We start from the raw sequence: 26,583 nt of genomic DNA, 5'->3' as shown, positions 1-26,583 counted from the left end.
GCATATTAGAATGTTTGAAGGGTCATGTAACAGAGAAGACTGGAGTAATAATTCAGCTTTTAAAATATATTCAGATTATAAACAGTTCTTTTAAATTATAATAATCCTTCAGAATATTAGTTTTTACTGTATATTTGATCAAATAAATGCAGCCTTGGTGAACATAAAAGATTTCTTTAAAAAAAATTCAACAATCACAACACTTATTACATATATTCTTACACATGTATAATAATTTCCGAGGTAGTTTATAATCTGCAGTTGCTTTTGTATGTGACAATGACAGATTGCTGTAGATTAATTCAGATTAGTAGCCGTAATGATTTATTGTATTCTCATATAATCACTTATAGGTAAATATGACCTTTGACCTGCTCTGTGACATCACATTAACCTTCTGAGTTCCTAACTACCACCCCCCCACAATCGACCAGCCCGCACATGGGACACTTGTGTGTAGGGCATCTCTGTAGTCATCCTTCATTCTGGACAGCATCTATCTTTCCACCCTTCAAGATAACAAGTGACATGGAATGAATGAAGTTTTGAGTCTGAACACATGAAAAAAATAAGATATAAATAAATCACAAGTCTATCAGCTCTTTATTTAATCCTTTCTTCTTAGTGCTATTGACATCCTTTAAAAAATGAACCCAAATTTTTTTTAATTTTTTTTTTAAATGTAGATGATGACAGAAATAACATTTAATTTGACAGATATAACAATGAATTTAGTAAGGGATCCACCTCTGAATTCCTTCTTCCATTTATCTTTTTGTCTATCGTACATGAGTGCAGTGCCATCACGTAGAGTAAACAAATGCGCACACGGGCGCTCACACACACTCACACACGCACGCACACACATCAGCAAACATACTTCATCTTTCTCATTACTGAATATACAAATATTATATTATCCTGCTTAATTCCTTAATTCTCAAAAATCAAGTCCTCAAGTGTTCTTAGCAGGTCATTCTGGCCACTCCAAACTCCAAGGTGACCACGGTTGGCTCATTCTTGGGACCGAACGACCCTGGCAGATCTCCATAACCATTCTCTGTGGCACTGCTGCCCTCTACAGTCCGTTCTCCTCCAGTACTGGCCGGAGGATCCTCCAGAGCCTCCTCTCCAAACACCTCCTCGTCTTCGTCCTGCTGTACTTCCTTCCGACTGAGAAGAGGAGCTCCCAGAATGAGGGACTGAGGCCGGGGAGGGAGACTGCGCTCGGTTGGGGGTGTTTTGGGCTTCAGTGGAGACGTGCTCACCCCGAACTTCTGCAGCTTCTGTGGAAACACAGAGAAATAGGAGAGAATGTGTGATTTCAGATGAATGAAGGAAACAAATGGGGCTATTGATGGAAGCAATGAGGATAGAGCAATGAAGGGTTAATTATTTTTATTAGAAAATTATAACTCCTTAATAATAATAATAACATTGTTATTTATATTATATATTATTAATATTATACATTATCATTAATAAAAAATATTTAATTAATTATTATAATTATTATATTATTACTGTTGCTGTAATATAAATTAAACATAATTAAAGTATTATTACTTTTATAATAATAATAACAACATTTTATATTATATATTATTAATTAAATATAATTTTTTATTATATAATTGTTTCAGTAATAATAAATTAAACATTATTATTAAATAAATTTTACTTTTATAATAACAATAACATTATTTATATTATAAATATTATATATTATTAATACAAATATGTAATTATGTTTTTATAATATATTATTATTGTTAAAGCATTATCATTTAACTAAAATAAACAGTACAACACTTAAAATATTAAACAATTATTAATAATTATTATTAATATATGTTATGATAATACGTTTTATATATAGATAGATAGATAGATAGATAGATAGATAGATAGATAGATAGATAGATAGATAGATATTAATTCTATAATTCTTCATGAGATAATTTCATGGATTTAGGTTTAATTCATTTTAATATTAATTACATTTTATGAATTAAACAGCTCATAAGCATACTTTATCATTAGTAATAACTAAATGTATAAGTATTATGCAATAATTGAAGATATTTCGCCCTACATAGCACCTTTTTGCCATAAATGGTTCTTTAAAATTTAGTAAAAAACCCTAGGGTTCCAAATAGAGCCTTTTCTTCTAAGAGTGTAGGATGTTCAGACAATATAACACACTGAGATACTTCACTCCTTCCCAGCCTCATTTGTATCCCTCAGAGGAAACTTAGTGGTATTGCAACACACAAATCCATGACTACTTCTTTTTCATGGGAAGCGAGCGTTCAAGGCTTAATTTTTATCTGGAAACCAAATTCCTGAGGTGAACTCACAGTCTTCAGGGCTTGCACTGTGGCCTCAAGCTCTCGGTTGCTTTCTTTCAAGGTGAGGACTTGTTTGAGAATGGACTGCCGAGGGTGCATGGAACGGTCATACTGATGGTACATGTTTCTCCAGAACCTGCAAAACAAACCGGTTACTGATTAAACCGTTGCAGAGTCTAAATAAAGGAGGAGTCTTACATAAAGAGAAGTGGTTAGTCATTTGTACTTGAAGTGGTAGGCTTGGGTGGATGGCTCCAAAACTGGGTGTGACTCTGCAAAGCTCGGGCTGTACAGGGGGTTCAAGTAGAGCTGCTTTTCACTCAGCAGGTGAGCCCATAATGAATATGTCCTCTCCTTCAACCTTTAATGACAGACAAATGCATTACGGGCTTTGAGATGACGGGAAGGAAGGGAATTCAGGTTTGTTTGACTTACTGAAGGTCCTCTCTCTGTCGTTGGCTGTTGCCCAGGAAGTTCCCAAACTGGCAGGAATGGATATGCTCGTGGATCTGAATGAGGAACCACTCACTGAACTCGAAAGCCTGAGGAAACTGTTCAGTCAGCTGCCATACGCACTCCAGGAACTGTGTGAATATGGGCGACACCTCTTTAGGTTCGGTGTACAATTGATCGCACCTGTGGGGAAATGTTATGCAAGGTTATTTCAGACTCTTCAAGCAACTAGAGTCAAGAACCAAACTGAGAATCTTGCTAACCTGTCTGCAAACTTATGTCCAAAGGAAATCCAGTCTTTTTCAATAAGTACCTGAGAACAAGAGGAAGATATATTAGAAGGTGGAAAGAGACGAACGATAATGTCAGCTTGAACACACAAAAGGCTCTTACCATGAAACCTTTAATGGTGCGATAGTTCGGATCCATCAACAGAGAGCCTAGAGCGCAGACCTGAGCTGTCCGATCCCATCCATCAGAGCAGTGCACTAGGACACTAGCACCTTCCACAGTCACAGCCTGGTATAACAAAAAACATTTATGACAAATCTGCTGAATTCATATCATTGTGGTTATTGTTAATGAAAACCACTAAACTAGATTATTCCTATTAGTCGACTGAACGTTAGTAGACATGAAAAGGCTTAGTCGACCATTATTTTATAAGTCGGTTTGTCACAGAAAAAAAAATTCCACAGGAAGTGGCGAAGTCACGCAGTCCGTGAGGGACAGATCGTTAACAGTGGGTCCTCGTGGTAATTACAGTCATTCAGGCAAGAAAATCCAAACGTTCACCTATCATCCATTGACCTTGAATATGGCTTATTATTTGAAACATGTAAGTAGCTACTCACTCTAACGTTAACCTAGATAAATGTGCGCTATTATTAGACGCATATTCAAGTGTTCGTGCGGAGCATGGAAGATAAAGTATTAGCGCGCTTACTGCATGACATGAAAAAAAAAAAACTTAAAACAGACGACAACTTCATTTTTGGTCATACACATAAGAGTAATACATCATTCGAAATTGTAAAGGACAATTACTTTTATTTCTGTAAACTCACAATAACAACAAAATGTAGTGCTTTTGTAAAATAAAGAAAACAAACAAGGTGCACTTTCTGCCGTCTCGTTCTCCGTCAACTAGATCACGTCACAAAAATGACCCGAAACTAAGGGGACTTGCCTCACAGACATGAGAAATGTATCTACAGAAAGCTTGAAATGTCTACTTTTAAACAAATTAAAATCGAAAACAAATACTGTAATTCGTATGAAAGGTGCATTTCTCTCTAAAGGCGCGTTCACTATACAGCAGAGTCAGCATCGTCAACTTCATGTTTGCAGCCGATACGGACTCAGAAAACTATAGTTTATTTATAACAAATTAAAATGTCTCCTTGCAATTTTTTTCCGACACATTCATAATCATTACTTTTGCGGCAAGCTTTATGTGTGCGCTTGAGCACAAAATAGGCCCATTATGGTTTAGTATAAGTTTAAGTAATTCAATTAATATAAACGTGCGATTAGTCAACTAATGGAATAAATGAACGACTACTAGTCGATTAGAAAAATCTTTAGTCAAGGGCAGCCCTACTGAATACTGAAGAACCAGCAGCAAAATACAACATACAAAGAGTTTTACCTTGGCAAGGAATATTGCTGCATCCATTATGGCTTTGATATGCCGCAACCATCCGCTGTTTTCCAGTCCGACCAGGTAATCTGGCATTGAAAGGGAGCGCGTTCCCACCACTATGAGAGACGCAAATAACAGAGATGTTGACGATCCACAAAATGAGATGAGAATGAACCAAAAAATTCATACTTCGGCGTCTCAGACCTTCCAGAAGCTTCTGCAAACTTCCCCTCATCACATGGATGTTCTCAATGCCCACAAACTGGAAGCGGATATTAGAGTAGTTATCTTCATTCTCATAGCCTTTCCCTGCCGCACGATTCGCCAATGCGTTTAACTACGAAAAAAACAAACAGTGGTTTAATGAACCTGTTATGAACAAGGAACTGGCTTGAAGAACACAATAAAACTCCATGACGTTCTACCTTAGGCCGCGTGTCCATCACGTATATATATCGGCTGTTGTGATTGGCCTTGCTGATGGCCTGAAGCATGTGCTCGTCTTCCAAACAGCGAGCGCTGAAGCCGGACAGAGGCTGACTGCACCGACACACTGCCGCCTGGAGACATGACACAAACAAATATAAATGTTCACCATCCTGGAGAACAATATAAAAGCAGAGTAAATAAGTTAACAAAGACAGTGCAGATGCTGGGAAGAAGCCACTGGCATACAGCCCTGATTTGCCAGTAAAACTACTGTTTATCATAATCAGCATCCTCTGTGTGCTGACAAGCCATTACCTGTTTACCATCTCATTCCTCTTATCTAACACAGCAGAAGCAACTAATGGTCATTACTATGTCAACAGAGACTATTTTCATAATGATTAACAAAGGCCTAATATTCTTCATATCAACCACTGGCTTCCTTTTCTCATTAGTAGAGACAGTATAAACCATTCTTACCTTCTTCTCCTGGTAGAAGTATGTAAGAACAGGAAAACGGCCTTTGCTTCTGAACTTGGAGCTTCCGACTATGATGGGTTTACTGGCCGTAATGGGTACGTATAAGTCTCTTGGATATGTCTTACACACCTAAACATAGAATTTATAGTCAGACACATTTACAATACACAAAAGAAATAATTACCGCATTTTAAACACTGAAGTACCACTCAAAACTATGGGCACACTTGTTTTCTCTTGATCTAAAGACTTATGCTTATTAGTTAGTTGTCATACATTAATGTAATAATTGTTTTAATATTTTTTTTAAATATGCCCAGCATATATAAGAACTCATTCAAAAGCGTTATTTTAGTATTATTTATATACTTAATTCAGTATTTATTACTATTTTGAAATAGCTTTTATTTTTTATATTTCAGTTTAAGTTTAAGTAATTTTGTTTGTGCATTTGTCATTTTATACATTTTTGGGTTTTTGTTACATTTCTGTTTAGCTTTAATTTATTAAATTTTTACTTCATTTTTGGTTTTTGCAATTTTAGTAAGGTCTCTAAAGTCTTTTCGTACCATGAATGAATCACTGAATCATTCACTCAAACAATTTGTTAAGAAACAGAGCCATTCACGACCAAAGCACATCAGATTCATTCACAAATAAAACACCACTAACTCATATTGGCTTGGCCTGGGGTTTGTTTATCTGACTAAATTCAAGTTTTATTCCAACTACATTACTCTAATACTAGTCTTGAGGGACACTACACTCTATTTTAGGTTGCTTGACAGAGTCATGAGAACCAAGTATAGATCAAACACATCCTGAATTAGATTCAATGCTGGTTTAAAGAAAGAAAAAGTGAGGTTGTTTCACAAATGAACCCTCACATCAAACCTTGTACTCCCTGTTAACATCGGTCATTTGCCACTGGTCACATGGCACGCCCATCCGTTCAAACTCAGCTGCGAGGTCTATGAGTTGCCATCCCTCCTCTCTCTGTTGGTCATTCTGCTTTGGGTTGTAGGAGAACGCGTACAGCTCATCATAGGACACTGGAGTACAAAACAAAAGATTCAATAACTTTACAAAAGGTGAAAAAGAAAGTCATACTATTCAGGCGACCATCTGGAGTTCGCAGATGTCCCTGACCTCGAGCATGACCACCATACCTGTCATCCAATCACTGAACAGAGGGTGGCCAGGACTTAATGGTCTCCTCTGTGACTTTCAGGAAACTCTTTCAATATGCAGTCTACTCTATTTATTTTTCATGAGGGCAGACGTGTGAGTTTACCCACCTGGTCTCAGTAGCCTGAGCAGAGAGCTGTAGATGTCATGGCAGTCACGCTCTCTAGGAATCACAAAGTGGACAACACGGAAGTTCCGGCACTGAATGAGGAGCGGGCAGCCACTGGTTGTGAGCGACAGTTTCTCCACGGAGGCGATGTGATGATGCAGGATCTGAACACACAAAACACATAAGGTGCGTTCAAGTCATGTCGGAAAGATTGCATTTATGAGTTGAACGCACATGAACGTCACCACAAAGTCGTAAATATGAGTAGGAAGCTCGGGCCCAGAGTTTACGAGTTGAGGGCGTATCAGTGTGAAATGTGGATACTTAGGTATTTAGAAGTGACATTGTCAGGCTTTTTTATTTACAACAAAACATACTAACTGCATGCACAAAATATAATAACATTGTAATATAACAATATAATATGTAACAAAGTTTATAGTGGCTTAATTAATTAATTAAAAACAAAAAAGCAAAACACCTGATGACATTCTTTGTTCTTCATTTTCTAGAAGTAGAGTATAAAAACCTTGATGTATTTTGGTGTAGTTAATTAAGAGAAGGTACATCGCCATCTTTCTCCAATTAAAGTGTTATGAACGCACCCGTCGTCGTAAACATGACTTCCCAAATCGTTACAAACTTCCCAGGAGGACTTGAACTTATCAATACAGTCAAAATGCATTAACAATATTCAACTATAGCCTAGTGAAAGGATTTGGACCATAACCCTAACCCTATTTAAAAAAATATTAAATGTCATTGCATTAATTACAGCACTTTTCATGTAAAGTAGGAATGTATTGTTAATTCTGGCCGATATCATTTTGCCCCATAATTTTTCAAGATATGGGCGAAAACGGATAAAATGCATTCAGTATTAAAATTCAATACTATTTTGTCTAAATAAATAAAAAATAAAATAAATCCTTTTAAATGCTGCAAGTGAATTTAGACTTCACAACATTATAATACACAGTATGAAAAATGGATATTCACTTCAATTACTAAAGACTTAATTAAACAGTGTAATTACATTACTGTTTTTAAATATTAAAGGAATAGTTCACTTAATGAAAATTCTGTCATAATTTACTCACCCTCAAGTTGTTTCAAACCTGTATGAATTTCTTTCTTCTGCTGAACACAAAAGAAGATATTTTGAAGAATGTCGGTAACCAGACAGTTGTTGAACACCATTGACTTCCATAGTAGGAAAAAAAATACTATGGAAGTCAATGGGGTCCATCAACTGTTTGATTACTGACATTCTTAAAAATAGTAAATGTAAAGTAATTACATCAAAGTAAATGATGACAACATTTTCATTTTTAAGTGAACTATTCCTTTAACTTTTGAGTGTTACATAAAGGCAAAGGCAATCTAAATGTAAAATTGAGTAATGAGCATCCACAGTTATGATACAATATTGTTCAATGCCGATAATTTTAAAACGTCAAATATCGGCTGATAACAAGTATATTGTGCAAAACATTTTTACAAAAATAAGCTTGTTAGGTTTAAAACGACAAAACAATGAATATATACACTGTTTACAATGAAAACATATTTGTGGTTGTCACACCAGGGAACATGTTATTGTGATGAACTATTTTTTATCTAAATACTGCATTACCTACTACATCAACAAGTCTCAGATTGGTCTGGATCCTTTTTTTAAGATATGTTGAAACATCCTTTTTATTCTTCTTCCTCTTCTGCTGTTCCTCTATCTTTAAGACGAATGTAATGTGCATGACAAGGAGAATTCACTACACACACGATTACCATATTCAACTAACTACACAGCAGTTCGGAAGGTCAAAATCTGGGTGTTATTAAAATGCGCATGTATCTGCATTCCCTTTTGCATCGTGACTCAGGGTGCTGTTGTCATTGATCACTGAAGTGTGTTATATAATGCATAATGCATAAGGACCAGAAGGCAGAACTACAAGCAGACGGAGAGACGTTTTGTCAGAGCTAGTCCTGAGAGTGAAGAAGCAACACATGTGGATGCAGAATTTATTTCAGTTGGGTTTCAGACCGTCATGTGAACATCTGTTGCTCCAACCAGTCAGCTAGTTTTTAGAAAGTGCTGGAACAAAGTCTCAAAAAAAGTGCTACTGAGGCCAGATCTCTTCTGCTCATAAATCTAACTAAAATTAGATCAAGGATGACCCTGGAAAAACTGCTAGTATAAACAGAATTCAATATATACCTAATTATGCATTGTGTAAATATTCAAAAAATTGTACTGTAGTTTTCTGGAAAAAGAAGTCTGCATTATTCGATCAAAAAAACAATAAAAAGGTTACAATTTAAAATGTCTATTTTAATATTTAAATGTAATTCATTCCTGTGATGGCAAACCTGATTTTTTTTAGCATCATTCCTCCAGTCTTCAGCATCACATGATTTTTCAGAAATCTTTCTAATGTACTGACTTGGTGCTCAAGAAACATTTCTTATTATTAATGTCATACACCGTTGTGCTGCTTAATATTTTGTGGAAACCCTTAATACATTTTTGCAAGTAAGTAATTTTTGTCACTTTTGATCAATTTAACGTGTCCTACTTGAAAAAATAAATAATATATATATATATATTAGTGCTGTCAAATCAATTACGATTAATCGCATCTAACATAAAAGTTTTGTTTACATAATATGTGTGTGTATGTATTGTTATATTTATTTATATTAAAGATATGTCTGTGTGTGTGTATACTGTATATACACAAACATATATTTAAATGTGTGTGTTTGTGTGTATATATACACAGACATGCACAAACACAGACATACATATACATATATACAGTGCGTGCAGAATTATTAGGCACGTTGATTTTCTGATCATATTTTTTTTTTTAAAGTTAAGGCATGACCATTGGACAGTGAAATGCTCATTGGGTCAGCAGGGTCAGACAAAAACAGGTGGAGAAGAAAAGACATCTTCTAGAATCTGACAGTAAGTTTTGGGAGTTCATTTTTAGTTCATTTTTAGTCCATCTCCTACCCTGAAGTCCGTTTTGCAGAGATGGACTAAAAATGAACTCCCAAAACTTACTGTCAGATTCTAGAAGATGAATTCTTCAAACAGTGGTAGAAGAGGATGTGGTGCTGGTCCTTCAAGAGTCACTCTCAATCTGTCTGTCTATAAAGTCTATAAAAAAAACAGTCTTCATGTATTTTACTACACTTCAGCTTGTGATTCTTATTAAGAGGGGGTACATTTTTAGGATTCTTTATCTAACCTAAGTCTCTGAGATCCTGACACCTTGCTCTTCCGGAGACTCCAGGTAGGTTGCAATTCTGGAAAATGGTGGCACTGGAAACTAAAGGGTTCCTGATGGTTTCACACTTAATTCTTCACCTTAATTCTTCGTTCTTTTACAGTTAACATGTGTCTTTTCTTCTCCACCTGATTTTGTCTGACCCTGCTGACCCAATGAGCATTTCACTGTCCAATGGTCATGCCTTAACTGCAATTTCTAGTATTGCATTAGTATTGCATCTTTCTCATGGGCATTTAATAATTTTTGACTTTTCAGTCTTAGTTAAATCTCTTTTTGGCTTATTTTATCTGTAAAAGAAAACGTGCCTAATAATTCTGCACATCTGAATATAAGGCGTTTTTCATTTCTAGCCTTCATGAACAATTATATATCACTTATAAATGATTAAATACAAAATTAATAGTAGTTATTAAGATTAATATGTTTTGGAATTGGCAAAATGTGCCTGGGAATAAAATATGATCAGAAAATCAACGTGCCTAATAATTCTGCACGCACTGTATATATATATATATAAATTATACAGAAACATACTGTATTAACAAACTTTTACGTTAGATGTGATTAGACAGCACTGATATATATATTTCAGTGCTGTCGCCTTCCTTCTCCTTTTCCCTATTCTTTGTTATTTGTTCATCGGATCGTCGTCTCTTCGGTCGTGTGTCGGCCATATAAAAATTCTCAAGAATATACAATTTTAACGTTAGTCGTTGTTAGTTAGGACATCTCTCCTCTAGCTAACTTCCCTCTTCATGCTTCTCTCTCCTCCACTCCACATACCCCCCTTCATGTGCATGCGCACTAACCCCCCAACCCCCAAATCATTCTTGTCGGTTATTGGCTGGAACACTGTTTGTTATGTTTCGTGGCCAAGGCTGGGCCAGTTTGTTTTTCTTGCCGTTTGTGGAGCAGGGCTGTCTACAGAGACCGCATTTTTTTACAGTGTGTTCAGGGGACAGGCAGCTAGCGGATAGTGAGGAGACGTTTTCTGGATGTGACAAAAAATGTTTTAGCCTAACGCGTGACACCGCTTAGAGCACCTTTAAGTTAATAATGCTTGTCTGAACAATTGCTAGGGTATTCTGGGTGGTTAAGATGTTAACAAGCAGTTACTAGGTTGTTATGGGTGGTTACATACTGGCCGGAATCAAAAGGACCTCCTCAAAGTCTTGCAGGTAATCTATGGGATTGTTTCACAAGTTTTATCATCATCCAGGCAAAAATCGTAAATTCAATCAATTAGATAACTAATAGTATAAAAGCAATAACCTCTCAAGAGTATATTATAATGATAAACTTTGTTTGTCAGTGTTAGCATCTGCTCTGACCTGCTTGCGGAGAAGATGGTGAGATATGGATATTCATCTGCGATACACGCTCACATCCATTCTTTGAGAAGGACAGATCAGTGGACTCAGATGGCTCAGACTCAGTGGCAGATCACGTCTTGAGCTATGTGGGTCATTGGTATTCATGTCCTCTCCTGGCCTCCCCTACACTCTCGTATTCGCTTGGCCTTAAGGGCAAGTTTAGCCGACAGGTTTCCACAGCAACAATGCCTACCGCCAACGTGAAGAACTAGTAACCTCATTCCCATGATCTAATTCACTATTATCCTGTACACAAAAAGAGTGGCTTAGTTGTACTATACCCAAGCTAAACCCTGCCGGTCACACAGGAATTCTTTATCACATCCTGACAGATCATTTAGAGACGGTTAAGGGTGGCTGTTCATACCCATATCTCCTGGGCACTGGCTGAATTACTCTCCACGAAGATCAGATGTGTGGCCGTCAGATGCAGGGTTCCTGTGACAGACTTGTTGTTAAAGCGATCCAGCAGCTTCACTTGCTCTACCTGTGGAAGAAAGCACCAGTTAGTTAACTTTTTTAATTCTTTGAGATTAACTGTGAAAGAGTCAAGCCATAAGTATCTTCCTCCTTGTAAATCATGAGCAATTTAGACATTATAGAAAACGCAAAGAGTGGGGAATTGGGAGTTCATGTGTGTCACATACATCACATCATTTTCAAGCTGATAAACCATCAGTACAACAGACTCCTAGTCCTTACAGTTAAAGTGTTAGTTCACCCAAAAATTCCGTCAATTCTGTCAGACTTTCATTCATCTTCTTCTTCGGAACACAAAAAAAGGTTTTGAAGCATGAAAGTGGAAGGACATAAAGCTCTCCGATTTCATCAAAAGATCTACATTTGTGTTCAGAAGATGAACAAAAGTCTTACGGGTTTGGAACGACATGAGAGTGAGTAATTAATTAAACTAAAGAATTTTCTTTTTTGGGTGAACTAACTCTTTAAATAACTTTGTATTATGTTAACATCACACTAACTGGCAATTCATATGCTATTGGCCGAAATCATATCATAAATGATATTCTACCACGTATTTTGACATTCAGTAAGACAGGAAACATGATTAAAGAATCCATTTAGTAAAAAAAAATGACTGAGACACTGAACACAGACATCAATAGACATCCATTCATATTATCTAAAACTACTGTTTATTACAATTAGATCCAGTTTCCCGGCAACTGGCCTGCAGCTAAGCAACACACTTCCTGTGATTGCAATAAAATCTGCAGACATCACAAAACAAACAGGAATTTGACAAAAGCAACAGAGTGTAGAAACTTTAAACAGTTGTTTATACAGTAGTTCAGATGTCAAATGCAAAACTCAAGACATATTCTACATGAGTGCGACGAGATAACTTTACAGAGATATATATACAGTATCAGTCAAGTTTGGAAACATTGCTATTGTTAACGTTTTTTGTGCTCATCAAGCCTGCATTTATTTGATCAAAAACACAGAAAAAAACAGTAATAGTGTAAAACAAGTTAAAATAATGTTTTTACATTTTTTATATACTTTAAAAATATTAATTTATTTCTGTGATGCAAAGCTGAATTTTCAGCATCATTACTCCAGTCTTCCAGAAATCATTCTAATATGCTGATTTATTATTAATGTTGGAAACAGTTGTGTTGCTTAAAAAAAAAAAAGTATAACCTGTGATACTTTTTCAGGATTCTTTGCTGTACTTTTTATTCATAATTTATTTAAAATAGAATGTTTTGTAACAATATACACTACCATTCAAAAATTTGGGGTCAGTAATTTTTTTCTTTCTTTTTTTGAAAGAAAGTAATACTTCTATTCAGCAAGGATGTGTTAAATTGATAAAAAAAAGTAATAGTATATATATATATACAGACCCCTCACATGAAGATGGAAAAGGAGAAAAAGATACAGTTCAGTACACTGACACTAAAGTTACTGTAAAGTGATACATTATGTCACAACAAAAAAAGACAACTGAGTAAGAAAGAAATCTGTCTTGGGAGCCTTCTATCAGACAACATAAAAATGCAGAATCAGCCTCTAAGGCCTAAGTTAAAGCTTTCAGGACAATCCAGTTCTGCACAGCTTTAGAAATCTGTCAAAATGGCCACAAAGGCAAAGAACATCCACATACGGATCACCGGTACTAGTGCATTCGTCTCAAATAAGGCCAGAAGATATAAATGAACAGAAACACTGATGAGAGCCGCGCGGCATATTTATAAAGTGAAACCACGTTATAGCCTAGTTCAAATACATATATAGATACATACATTCAATGACATTTAACAAGTGTTTGTGACTTTGAAATCATGACTGATTCTGCCATACCAGGACAGATCTCGCAGAATTCTTGTGTTTAGTCAATTCTACCTTTGGTGTGCGAATGTGCTCCATGATGCCGCTGTTTTTCGCCTGGTCAGCACAAGGAATGGATGACAATATCCAAAATAGCTGCGTTCACACATCGGATGAATGAGTGAAGAATAAATCCTTTACATTTGAAGCCACGTTCAAAACATCTCTTCAACTAGCAGCTAACAGTTTCTGCTGCTCTACTCAGCACTTCGTTCACGGGGCGTGTCTGTGTGAAAAACAGACAGGTGCATTCTGGGAAAAGTAGTTTTGTGACTTCCACGTAAGATCAATCATATATGATTTGTATTCGCTTTGTAAGTTAGCCTTTATCCTTATCATTAGAGCAAGGTTTTTCAATCTTTTAGATGCCAATGATCATCCTCGTGCCAGGGACCGCCATTCTAAAATGTAATAAGGAGCTATATATTTCTCATTTATACTCTGACATTTTTATAATATAAATATTTTTTTCTATGAACTACTATTTTTAGTACTGTTAGATTTATTTATTTTGTATTTATTGTTTCTGTAAACATCTATTTAATATTTGTATTTATGTTTGTTTAATTTTTTTATTGATTATTTAGCTAGTTAGTTTTTCTACTTTTCTCTCTCTAAACTTTTCCAAGGACCACCTATGATCCCAGTTTTAAATTCCTTGCATTAGATTTAGAAAAATAATACAAATAATTTATCTGTTTGACTTGATTTTTTTATTTCAGAATATTCAAAAGAAAGTCCTAGAAAGAGTTCAAAATCACACTGCATTTAAAACGCACCTGCATGGACTCTCCAAGCCAGTAGGGGGCAATACGGCGCAGCAAATAATGTTTGAACTATACGGCAAAACCAAAGAAACAGAAGAAGAGAGGAGCTTTTGCGCGGAAACACAGAGCAGCAACGTTTTCAATATTTAAAAACTCATAACGTTAATCGTTTAAAAAAACAACGAAGTAGGCCTTGGCCACTTTGTTTAGAGTCTTTTATTTATATTTTCTCCATACGCTTCAGAATTTTGTGCTAGTTGCTTTTATTATGCTGCGTATGTCCTAGGTAGTGTGTTTAGGGCCTCCACGAGGTCGGACCCGCTTGATTTGATTGTCAAGTTTTGGGAATTTAAGTCCAGAATGTCCAGCTTTAACTTCGGCACAAGTACCCTCGGGTCCAGCGCCACCGGCGGGGGCTTCTCATTTGGAGCTGCGACCAGGTATGATCATGTCAGCTTTCAACGTTGTGTTCAGTTTAAATGAGTTATCCTCAACTAACTAACGTTATGTAAAACATGAACACATATTAACTTGAATTGGCTGGTCAATTACAATTTGCTGTTTACAATGCAAGCTCACAATTAAGAATCCACTTCCAGTTCCACTGGCGTACAGAAAAGTGTATTTCCTAAATGGTTTCTTAAATGGTTCCCTAAATGTATTCTTTAAATGTTTACAATACAAAAAATACCAAAGGTCTGTAATCAAATTCTGTCATTGTCAACCTCTATAGTTGATGTTAAGCATAATGTCAACTTGAGTTATTTAGCCTGTCTCCTTTTCTGTTCATCAACAGATTTAGAATATATAGGCTATAGATACACACACACACACACACACACACACACACACACACACACACACACACACACACACACACACACACACACACCTCTCTCTCTCTCTCTCTCTCTATATATATATATTACACACACACACACACACACATGTGATATATATCACACACACACACATGTGATATATATCACACACACACACACACACACACACACATATATATATATATATATATATATATATATATATATATATACATACATACACGCACACATATTTATACATGCACGTTTTGAGTGATCTATCGCTTTAAGGTGCAGGTATATATTTAATATCACTAGGTAATATTTGAACTTCAAATATTTGAAATGTCTGATATATCCTTTTCCAGCACACCTGCTGCAGGCACGGGTGGATTCACACTCGGAGGTTTTGGCACGCCGTCCTCCGCACCGGCCGCAACTAGTACCACCTCCACACTGGGATTTGGGTCCAGTGTATTTGCACAGAAACCAACAACTGGATTCTCCTTTAACACACCTGCCTCAGGTTCCTGGCTGCTCTTATGACATAAACACTGATTTACTTAACATTGTTATAATTTGGTAGCTTATAAATACGATGTCATTGTTAATTCTTTATTAATTCACCATCTTTTTAACACTTTTAGGGGCTGCTCCTTCCACTACTGGCCTTACTTTAGGTAAGCAGAAGAGATTTAATCATTTCTATATCACTTTATTCCGTTGCTTTTTTATATCACTTTATTCCAGTGGATCTCAACCTTTTTGACTTCAATGCTGCCCCCCAAATTGTCAACAGCAATATTCTTTTTTATAAAATATAATTCATATTTAAAACATAATATCTATATCTATTTTTTACTCACTATTTCTAAATTCTTTATAACTGAAGCATGTTTTATTAGATTGTTAGTTTTAACTCTGAGAAATATTTTTTTATTCAGTTAACTCATTTGAAGACATTTTTGACATTTAAAACAAATATAGTTTGAGTTTTTAGCAAAAATAAAATTCTCACCATGAAAATAGCCATAGAAGCTGGCATGACGGTAAAAAACAAACAAACTCACTATTTCCACCTGATAAAATATTGTAGAGCTTGGCATACCTAGTTGATAGTTTTGTTACAGGAAGTGAGACTGGAATTGCTGATGACTCATTGATGCAGTTTAGAATCAATCTTTCTTTTAGGAGACAGTAACTTTATTTGTTGTGTGCTGAAAAGGGGAATTCTGTTAAATAAAATATCTCCCTTTATAGTGGACTTTGAGTTTTGGAACCTTGCAGATCTTTTTTATGCTCAAACAGCAACATTACACACTAACTAAAGTTAAAAAAAGTGTAAAAGCGTAATAGGACGCATTCAATATTCAAAAACACATTATAGGGGCACTTTAAAAATAGGCTACCTCATACATCCTGTTTTTCCAAGATTGTTTGAACTCTGGTTCTTCAAAGAAAAAAAAGGGCGAATCTGAAGGGCGAGTATAAATAAGAAATATCTTGATTTTTAGTTGTATTAACTTATTTAATTTCTACTTTTGTCTGATTTTAAATCATCTTAAAGCCCCTTGGACATTTGCTGAGGCCCCCTGTTTGAGAACCACCAGTTTAATCTGTCAGTTATGCTTGACTCATTTCCACTTTTTGTTTTTGCCTGTCCTTAGGGAGTCTTACCACCTCTACTGCTGGATCCACTGGGTTCAGCCTGGGTTTCGGCAAGCCAGCGGCCTCTGCTGCACCATTCTCACTGACCACCACCACCTCTGCACCTCCAGGCACAGGTCTGACTCTGGGCTCCGTCCTCAGCTCCACAGCACCCCAGAACAGCTCCACTGGCTTCTCCCTTAATTTGGGAGGAGCAACCACCACTTCATCTGCACCTGCCCCGGGTTTTTCCTTTAGTTCCAGTCTCTTTTCCAACCCTACCTTGACAGGTCAGTCTTTTTTCGCTCTGTGATCATGTTACATTCAGTTTAAACTAGTATTTTTGCTCTCTTACTTATTTATTGTGTGTTTCAGGGTTGGGACAGTCTACATTAGGTGGAGCTCTGAGTCTGGGTGGTTTAGTCTCTTCCTCTGTCGCAGCCACCTCTGTCGCAGCACCCAGTCTCGGCCTGGGTGGAGTGGACTTCAGCACTTCCTCTGAAAAAAATACTGACAAGTTATCCAGCACCAGACCGGAGTAAGAACCACACCACAATGACCTTTTGACTCATCATAGGGTATTATATTATTGTCCTTACCCTGCTGTTTATCTCTACAGGGACAGTAAAGCCCTCAAAGAGGAAAACCTCCCTGGTCCGATCTGTCAAGATGTGGATAACTTTCAGTGAGTTCACCACTTTTTGGGCTGATTGCAAGTTGATCTGTTGCTTAAAGTCACGATGAAATCAAAGTTAATTAAGAAATATTGCAGTGTTTATTTTAAATGATTTATCTCTGCACATCATTATTTATTTTTAATTCATGTGCCCTCCTAATCTTTAATCAGAATTACTCCTTCCTTCCTGCATGACTTCTCTTCTCTGATGACGTTTTTGACATTAGTTAACCTAGTATTAGTTTTTGCTGAAGTATCGATAACTGTGAAATTTCACTGATATTTAAAATGTACTCATATCGTGAAATAAGACTTAGATCATATAGCCCAACAATAATCGTGTTAAATAACTGTGATTTCAATATTGGCCAAAAATAATCGTGATTCTCATTTTTGCCATAATCGAGCAGCTCTAACTGATTATATTTCATTTATGCAGTAAAGACTATGTACTTTTTTTTTCCATTTGAATCTTTGTCCTATTGTATTTGTGTGCTTGTTATTTGTTTAATTATATCTTATTTATCTATGCTGATTCACTCCCCTACAAAACCAACCCAAATCAGTCTAGAATGATTAATTATTTCCAAAGAGAGCTGTTCCTCTGGTGAAACTGTTTTCATATCACAATATATCACAGAAAAACAAAATATCGCAATGTCAGTTTTTTTCCAATATTGTGCAGCCCTAATCACAACTTCTGTTTCATGCAAACTTTAATATCTGTTGTTTCTCAGGAAGTTTGTCAAGGAACAGAAGCAAGTCCAGGAAGAGATCAGCAGAATGTCCTCTAAAGCCATTCTCAAAGTGCAGGAGGACATCAAGACGCTCAGACAGCTCCTCTCTGTCTGTGCCAGCGGGCTGCAGAGAAATTCACTCTCCATAGACAAACTGAAGTTGGAAACTTCTCAGGTTAGACAAATATCCTTTAGACCATTGCAAACAGTTCAGCTAAGCATTGTGCAATCTTGTAATCTATCTTTTTCTTCATCTAGGAATTGAAGAATGCTGATATCGCACTTCGCACCCAGAAGACCCCTCCTGGACTCCAACATGAAAACACAGCACCGTCTGAGTGAGTGAATTAGTGTGCTTCTACTACTGAAGACCATTGATAGCAGTAAAAGTTGCTACTATTAATTGTCCACCAATGTGTTGTCCATCTCTCCCTCCAGTTATTTCCGGTCTCTGGTGGAGCAATTTGAGGTGCAGTTACAGCAGTACCGTCAGCAGATTGAAGAACTCGAGAATCATCTGACCACCCAGAGCAGTGGCTCCCACATCACACCTCAAGGTCTTAATCTGCACTATGCTATCGGTCAACTAAATAAAACACTGCTCTGATTCACATGATAGAAACGTAGATCTTGTATCCTAGTGACTATATGATGTCATCTGTCATGTAGATTTGTCCTTGGCCATGCAGAGACTCTACCAGACGTTTGTTGCACTTGCTGCACAGTTGCATGCAGTTCATGAGAATGTTAAGGTAAGTTTCTTATATGGGATAATTTAATAGTTAAAAAAAAAAAATATATATATTTCATTTAAATATACACACACAGTACTGTTCAAAAGTTTGAGGTCATTAAGATTTGTTTCATGTTTTTGAAAGTCCTGTTCACCAAGGCTGCTTTTGTTTGTTTAAAATTACAGGGGGGGAAAACAGTAATATTGTGAAATTTTTGTGGAAACCGTAGCTACGTTTAATCCTAATAATCTGATTGTAGTCGGACTAGTAGCACAGTCGGAATAAAAAGTCACATGTAACCACGTCAATCTGAATGAAATGGCCATATCCGATTAATATATTTCATTCGGATTGTTAGGGGTGGTTTAAACCATCTAATCTGATCGAGAGGACATGTAAACGAGCTGTTGTTGAATGAAGTGTCATAATTAACTGTCGTGTCATTCTAAAAATGTTCCTTCCGCTCATCGTCTGTGAAGTGGAGCAGAATAACACCCCGCCAGTCCTTGTTTCGGAACAAGTTTCATTGACAGACGCCTTGTTTTGGGCTCGGGAATGGCCGTTTTTACTGCTTGATTAATATAAGCAGCACGACACAAAGCTTCATGTGCTCGTCGTCTCCTAATTAGGACATAAAATAGATAAATATCAAGTTTGCTCTTTAAAACAAAGAAAATTTGCAATTTAGAAGAATAGTATGTGCAAACAGCGGGAAACTCTGTATATGCATGCTGTGTGCACGTCAACAAAAGTTAATTCTGATTTGAAGCTTGTGACATAAACGCGCACATCAGTCCGATCACTTTAGTTAACATTCATCTAAACACTTCGTTCGGATTCATCAATCAAAATGAATTTATTCCGACTGAAAAAAAAGGTGTGCATGTAAATGTAGCTAGTGATACATTTTTTGAGGAGTCTTTGGCAAATAGGAAGTACTTCATTTATTTTAAATATTAATATTTTATATCATAAATGTTTTTACTGTCATTTGATCATTTTAATGCTAAAAGGTATTTTACTTTTCAAAAACATCTTTGACCCCAAAGTTTTGAATGGTTGTCTATTATACACATTCTTTAGAATATAATGCACTAACTCAAGCACAGTAATTTATCAATACATATAGATTTCATGATCGAATTAAAGCAGAATTATTGTGTTTAAAGTATTTTCTTTTGTTCTCTGTAGACTCTCAAACATCAGTACCTGGGCTACAGACGAGCCTTCCTCGATGACTCCTCTGATGTGTTCGAGTCGAAGCGCGTTGCTGGCAAGAAATGGCAGAGCTCTCCGCACGTCACCACAGGCCCCGCCCCCTTCGGCAGCGTTCCCAACGCAGCAGCCGTTGCCATGGCTGCCACTCTCACTCAGCAGCAGCAGCCGGCTCCAGGTCTGACCGCCTTCAAGTTCTAGACATCTTGACCTCTAGACTGATAGAATGACGAGGGAAGGGATGAATAGAAAGATGAGGGAGGGGGGAAATGTCGGAGAAAGGCAGAGCAGACAAAAGAATTCAAGAATAAACCGTAAATTCAGTCAGTGCCATGTCTGTTTTTATTTTATATATTTTTAAACTGTCTCTCTTGGAGATATGGAGCAACAGGGTTCTTTTAACATGCATCAGGGTTCTTTTAACATACATCATGTGACTCTTCGTGTGCCAACTAGTGATGTGAGATTTTTTGCCCACTTCCGTTTTCTTTTTATCTCTTTTCCTCTATCAAGAAAAAAAAAAGATGATGTAAACCAGTAGCATCAAATGCTATTTTGATACAGCCCTGGTCAAATGGGCACATTCCAAATCAAGTAAAGGTTTAGAAGGGGGTTTGCCATCTTAAGGTGGTCTGTTTGTGTTTTGGTGGGACGAGTGGCACCGAACGTCATCGGATTTGAAATCTGATATTCCAACAGCACTAATGTAGCCACACTACACAAAGTAGCCAAACTCTTTGTAGAGTAGACTCATACCCGCTACGCACGGATTGAAACACTTTTATAATAATCATCGACTAAACCTATATTCCATGGAAGATGTGAAAGTTGATATTTTGAAGTGCCAACATACACTTTTCTGCCAACACAACAGCTGAGGCTTTCTGAGCAATATGTTGTTTTTAGATGGCAATATACAGATAAAAGCGGTGTAATTCTGTTCAAAATGAACATGCTATGCAGGAAAGAGATAGTCGTACCTCAGGACAGGAACACATTTAGTTCTTTCCATATTTTTCTCAGTTGGTGGCATTCTACTGCTAACATGCATTTTGTTAGCTGCATACAAAACTCTTCTTGAATAATGTTCATAATTAATAGTTTTAAAGGTAAGCTTTTTGCTTGAGCTTCCACATCTCATCTGCGATCGATCAGTTTAAATACAGAAAACTTGCATTGTAACGTCTTAATCTGTCAGAAGAACAGCAATTAGGTTCTTGTTTGGTTTAGTGATAATGTCAGGCTGTTTTATTCCCAAATATATACATTCACTTTCTTTTTGTGGTTGTGATGATTTGAATTAACTGGATTTCTGTGAGGTTTGCTTTGCATATGCATGTGTAGATATGTATGAAGGGAGTGTGTAAGCTACTGACTCGGAGGTGCATTAAGGTCATTTACTGTATTTCATTCGACAGCTCAGTGAATATGACACAATTTGTGTGTATTTTGTTCTTGATTGAAGTTTCCTTTGCTTTGGTGATACCCTCCATCCGTCTGTAACCATGGTTGCATTTGTGGTTTCCATGGAGACTTGCTGGCAATAATAGCAGGTTGGAGGTGTGAGAGATGTTCCACTTCCACAGAATCTGGGTTCTCAGTCTATAGAGAAGAATCAAGTTACAGACATTTATTATTTGTGATTTTACTAGAAATAAGTCGACAAAAGGGCTTTATCAGTGTGATCCATTAACCAAACTCATTTGACCGAAAACTTGACTGTTCCTCATTCACATTTTGTCGGTTTCCCAATATCTCGATTTTTAACAGTAATACAAATGTTTTTTTGTTTTTTTTAAATGGACGTTGCCTTCGTGCCTAAGAAAGTCTAGGCTGTTGTGGGTGATTTTTGCATATTATATTAACTGTAAATATGTAGTGCGCTAAACCAATGGCATGGCTTATTTAGTTGCACAGTGTATATATACACACAGCACCAGTTGTGAGAGATAATTATTGGCGTTTCCTTATAGAATCAGCCCAATCATAAATGGCTATAAGACACTGCAGTAAAGTCTGATAAAGATGAAAATCATACACAAACACTAGTAGTTGTTCATACTGTAAAAAGTGATCATTTGACTTAACTTAAAAAAGCAAGGAAACCAGTTGCCTTAAAATTAAATAAACTACATGAGTGATTGAATAAACTAGCCTAAGTTATGTGAACTTGACAATTCCACAGCTTATTCTTTTTCAATTACGCATGAATTTTATTTACTTGATAGTTTTAAGGCAGCTGTTTTCCTCACTTTAAGTTAAGTCAAGTGATCACTTTACAGTGCATGGTCTCACTTTATTTAAGGGCTACAACGTTCAAGCCTTCAGTTTGAGTGAACTTGCTGCTTTATGGGACTGTTGAGGGGTCCACGGTGAAGGATTGTGCCAAACTTCAGTATTCAGAACTGCCGTTTTTGTGATTCTCAGCCTTTCGGTGGCTCAAAGCTGCTATTTCATGCTTAAATCCATCTTTCTCTACCATGGCTGTCATAACTTGAAGGTCTGAGTAATAGTAGAGGTGGTAATGCCTTTTCTAACACCGTTTCAAATAACTTTTACTAAAGCGACACACTTTCCAATTTGTGGGAAAGATGTGAGAATCAGATCAGATAGTCCGCCTATAGATGTCCTCTACAGGCCATTGTGAATCTCAGATCTTTCAGGCTTTCTTTTGCTTTTAATCGCCAATCTACTATACGAACAAATGATCTTACTGCATGTCATGGTTTTAAAAAACGCTTTTAGGAAGTTGTGGCTTTTGTGTGTTGGTACTTTATCAAAGCTCTTAAACAGGATGTCTGTTTATAGACATGTCTGAATCTCGGTATACGTTTCCATTCCTTGGAACAAATATGGGGCTTATTATTTTGGTTGTTTACAAATAGTATCATAGTGAATTCTATAATCTAACTTATAATTTGATTTCTTTATTTTTTTGTTTTGATTATGCTTGTTGATACATATGAAATTGTGTGCCTTTTGGATACAGCATTTAGTCCTAACCATTGTTTGAAATGCATATTTGGCACAGGTTGGCTTTAATCGTTTTGAACAGTGTTAATGCCATAGCTACTACTAGGAATCAGTTTGTCCTCAATTGTCTGTCATGTTTAATGTAATTTGAATTGACAATAAATCAGTTTTTTTATTAAAAAAAAGCCCTTGTCTTTGTTTCTTTTTGACTGATAAATCATTGATATTTCTCAATGAATTGGATAAAAAGACTGCATTTGAGATGCTGATTTATCACATCTCTAAATTAAAAATTTAATCAAATTTAAACCAGCTAAAAGGAAACGAGACAGGAGCACATTTTATGCATTAAGTAGCAGCAGGTTCAGCAGATGTAGTTTAGGAATAAGTAACTTTTGTCCCAAGTTAAGTGATTTAGTTAATCCATCAAAATAAGAACACAAGTGTTGCTCCAAGGTAAGTAAAAACTAAACTAGAAGCGGATTAGTGCGTAAATTGAAAAAAAGATTGAAATTGCAACCAGTAGCGCCTATTTTTTGATATTGTAGTTTGCATTTGCTCCATCATAATGAACAGTAATTCAGATGATGCTTTTGTTTAGCTCTTATTTGTTAATTAAAAACCACACTGTGCCACTTCCTTTCAATAAGGACTGTGTCCAAAAGATGCTTTCAAAGCATGTTTTTCTCTCACAAGGCTGTGATCAATTTTTTTGCTCATTGATAATATGGATCTGATATATGAGAGTGCATGAGAGTAAGTTCCTCTGCTCTCTTTCTTTGTCCCAGGACCTCAGGCGCCCTTGGGGGCCAGTTTTGGCACTCCATTTTCCTCGGGTATTGGCACTAGCATGGGCTCATCAAGCCTCGGAGGTACTTCCTGTAATATACCTCTCCTCTCCCTTTCCATCTCTACACTCTTCACAAGTCTTTCACTCTCATTCAATCTTAAAGGGATAATTCACCCCAAAATGAAAATCCTTATTGTTTATTCACCCTCATGCTACACTGAACCCATATGATAAAAAATGAGATATTTTGAGAAATCTTCATGCAGGCCTTTGTCATACAATGACAGTTCATAGTGAGCATGCTGTTAAGCTCCAAAATACTGCATAAAGCAACATAAATAAGGTCCATGCACTGTATTTAAGGTCCTTGCACACAGTCCGAAATTTTCGTATGCGTTTTTTCGTATTTGTCATTCGGTGGCTCAGAATTGACAAAACACCTTTCAAAATGCTTGCTATGGATGCGAAAAACACAACGTGAGGTATTTATTTTTTAAAGTGCAAAATCTTTGGCTGACAATTTCTGACTCTGTGTGCAAGGATCTTAAGTCTTCTGAAGTTATACAATAACTTTGTGTAAAGTTATTCACCTTTAATCTTCCCCTCCAGTTTTCTGTAATTTCAAGAATTGCTGTGACTGGGTCATTATTGAGGCAATGCATGAGTCTGAATTATGAACAAATCGGTCTTAAGAGCTAGTTCTTTTAGTGAGAGATGGTGTGTTCAGTTCACAAATTGTATTAAACTATTAAATCACTAGAGGGAAAGATTCTTAATTTTTTTTATTTTTCAACAAAAAAAAAAAACTTGTGAAAATGTTGAATATAGTGCATAAGTCATTTAGACAAATCTTGATATGCAAGCATGATATCTATAGTGTTTTATTGCAAAAACGGGTTTTAATTTACTTTGAATACATAAAAATTTTTGTTACTGAGTGAACAATTCCTTCAAGGATGTGGAACAAATCAGGACTCTTGTTTTGTCGTAATAATGCAAAGAGAAACTTGTATTTTTCACATTTCCTTCACCATGTTTTTCCTTCATGATTTTTATTTTTATTTTTTTAATTTCATATATAACTCATCATTCATTCCTAGCCCCCATTCCCCTGCCCTATGACTGCGAGGTTATCTCTGGTGTATATGTAGTCGTAACGCCTAAATGCCCCCCCTCTGTCTCTCGGCAGCGTTTGGTAGCGGCCCTGGGTTTGGGGGCGCAACAGGAGGTTTGTCGTTCGGGTTTTCCTCTAGCAAGCCATCTGGAGGGAGCCTGAGCGCAGGTGTGTTTGTTAGCACCCTCCTCCCTCTTCCCCGCTTTCATCAACACTAACCATTACCAACAGCTACCCCTTAAATCTAATCTCCCTTTTCCCCCAGAATGCATTAACATCATGCTGCTTAAGGGCAAGCACTGCATATCAGAGAAACTGAAATGTAAAATTTGCATGGTTTATTTAACTACTGTAATGTGGCTTGCTTAAATGCCCAATAATGCTTGTTGTTAGCAGTGAAAGTTGATCATTTTCTCCACTCTCATTTTAAACTCTATTTCTTTATCAGGGTTTGGAACATCTAACACCTCAGGCTTCAACTTCAGTAACCCAGGCATCAATGCATCGGCTGGGTTGACCTTTGGCGTTTCCAACACACAAACTCCTGGATTTGGGGCAGGTGGGCCACTGCTACAGCTCAAAAAACCACCAGCGGGAAACAAGAGGGGCAAGAGATAAAACAGCAAGTTGTTGTGGGGTAAAGGGAAATGTCACGAGGTAAAGATGATGCGTCTCTCAGATCTTTATTTTTATATATATGTGTGTGTGTGTGCGCATACATGTTTTCTCTGTTGAATGCCATTAAAGGATTTGTTCGGCTCTCCCTTTTACCCCTTGTGATTGTGCTGTGTTCTCTTGTTTACTGTTTTCCAATGAATTGCATAAGAGCTAACTGATGCACAAGAACACCCGTGAAGGAATTTTGATGTAGATGCTCTTGGAATTGAAGATACTTTTGAACTAAGTTTACCTGTGTCAGTGGCTTTATTTTAAACCACATGCGCTGTGATTGTAAATGTCAACCCATTCTATTAAGATGACCTATGTAATCGGTTTCCTGGTAAATTGTACCAAATAGATGTCAGCCTGTATAAGAATGTTACGTTTGTATACCCCATTTTTGTTTTTGTCTCTTTGTTACCAAATAGTGAAAAATTTCTATACTTAAGCAGACTTTGTGCAAACATGTATTTTTCGAAAAGTTTGTGTTATTAAAAGAAGCGACAGTTATATTGTTTTGAGTCTCTTTTTGTATGTATCAGAAATTTGTATGAAGAATGCATTTGGTAATTGCTTATATATATATATATATATATATATATATATATATATATTCATATTTTTATTCATTTGACTAATAATTAAGTGTGCATTTGAAAAGGCAATATGTCAGCTTCTATTTTAACTGTTCTATCAGACTTGTTCTGGAGTTTAAACCTAGCTTAAATGCACCCATACACCATGTCCATGCCAGACTGGCGTGA

At 36.5% G+C, this 26,583-nt stretch overlaps 2 protein-coding genes across 4 annotated transcripts; one reads left to right on the top strand and one right to left on the bottom strand.

Annotated features, from left to right (window-relative positions):
• Nucleotides 1–580: 580 nt before the first annotated feature.
• Nucleotides 581–13,911, bottom strand: mtmr6 (myotubularin related protein 6). The gene is made up of 14 exons (XM_082183933.1): nucleotides 13,701–13,911; nucleotides 11,698–11,817; nucleotides 6,657–6,819; nucleotides 6,253–6,410; nucleotides 5,359–5,487; nucleotides 4,875–5,009; nucleotides 4,654–4,786; nucleotides 4,456–4,565; nucleotides 3,198–3,323; nucleotides 3,068–3,117; nucleotides 2,787–2,987; nucleotides 2,578–2,712; nucleotides 2,361–2,487; nucleotides 581–1,286 (listed from the first exon to the last, which is right to left on the bottom strand). The coding sequence occupies exons 1-14, from the start codon at nucleotides 13,722–13,724 to the stop codon at nucleotides 966–968; spliced, it is 1,932 nt and encodes a 643-aa protein (XP_082040059.1). The 5' UTR covers nucleotides 13,725–13,911; the 3' UTR covers nucleotides 581–965.
• Nucleotides 13,912–14,526: 615 nt separating this feature from the next.
• On the top strand, nucleotides 14,527–26,329 carry nup58 (nucleoporin 58). 3 transcript variants are annotated; one of them, XM_082184608.1, is made up of 14 exons: nucleotides 14,527–14,892; nucleotides 15,642–15,799; nucleotides 15,921–15,953; nucleotides 16,941–17,210; nucleotides 17,296–17,458; nucleotides 17,540–17,605; nucleotides 18,334–18,508; nucleotides 18,592–18,671; nucleotides 18,772–18,890; nucleotides 19,003–19,085; nucleotides 20,259–20,460; nucleotides 24,044–24,127; nucleotides 25,235–25,327; nucleotides 25,608–26,329. In XM_082184608.1, the coding sequence occupies exons 1-14, from the start codon at nucleotides 14,813–14,815 to the stop codon at nucleotides 25,775–25,777; spliced, it is 1,776 nt and encodes a 591-aa protein (XP_082040734.1). In that variant the 5' UTR covers nucleotides 14,527–14,812; the 3' UTR covers nucleotides 25,778–26,329. The 3 variants fall into 3 exon arrangements, with proteins under 3 accessions (XP_082040734.1, XP_082040735.1, XP_082040736.1); XM_082184609.1 differs by lacking the exon at nucleotides 25,235–25,327; XM_082184610.1 differs by lacking the exons at nucleotides 24,044–24,127; nucleotides 25,235–25,327.
• Nucleotides 26,330–26,583: the final 254 nt, after the last annotated feature.

Source organism: Leuciscus leuciscus (assembly GCF_965113295.1).
Source record: "Leuciscus leuciscus genome assembly, chromosome: 11".
Taxonomy (NCBI): Eukaryota; Metazoa; Chordata; class Actinopteri; order Cypriniformes; family Leuciscidae; genus Leuciscus; species Leuciscus leuciscus.
The sequence above is the reverse complement of the archived record's forward strand: the minus strand, read 5'-3'. Positions and strand labels throughout refer to the sequence as shown.

Coding starts and splice junctions, on each gene's coding strand:
- mtmr6 (XM_082183933.1), bottom strand. CDS start 13,724: ATGGAGCACATTCGCACACCAAAG. Junction 6,411..6,656: donor GCTCAGGCTACTGAGACCAG/GTGGGTAAACTC, acceptor TTTGTACTCCAG/TGTCCTATGATGAGCTGTAC. Junction 2,488..2,577: donor ACCCAAGCCTACCACTTCAA/GTACAAATGACT, acceptor TTTGTTTTGCAG/GTTCTGGAGAAACATGTACC.
- nup58 (XM_082184608.1), top strand. CDS start 14,813: ATGTCCAGCTTTAACTTCGGCACAAGTACCCTCGGGTCCAGCGCCACC. Junction 15,954..16,940: donor CACTACTGGCCTTACTTTAG/GTAAGCAGAAGA, acceptor GCCTGTCCTTAG/GGAGTCTTACCACCTCTACT. Junction 20,461..24,043: donor GCAGCAGCAGCCGGCTCCAG/GTCTGACCGCCT, acceptor TCTTTGTCCCAG/GACCTCAGGCGCCCTTGGGG.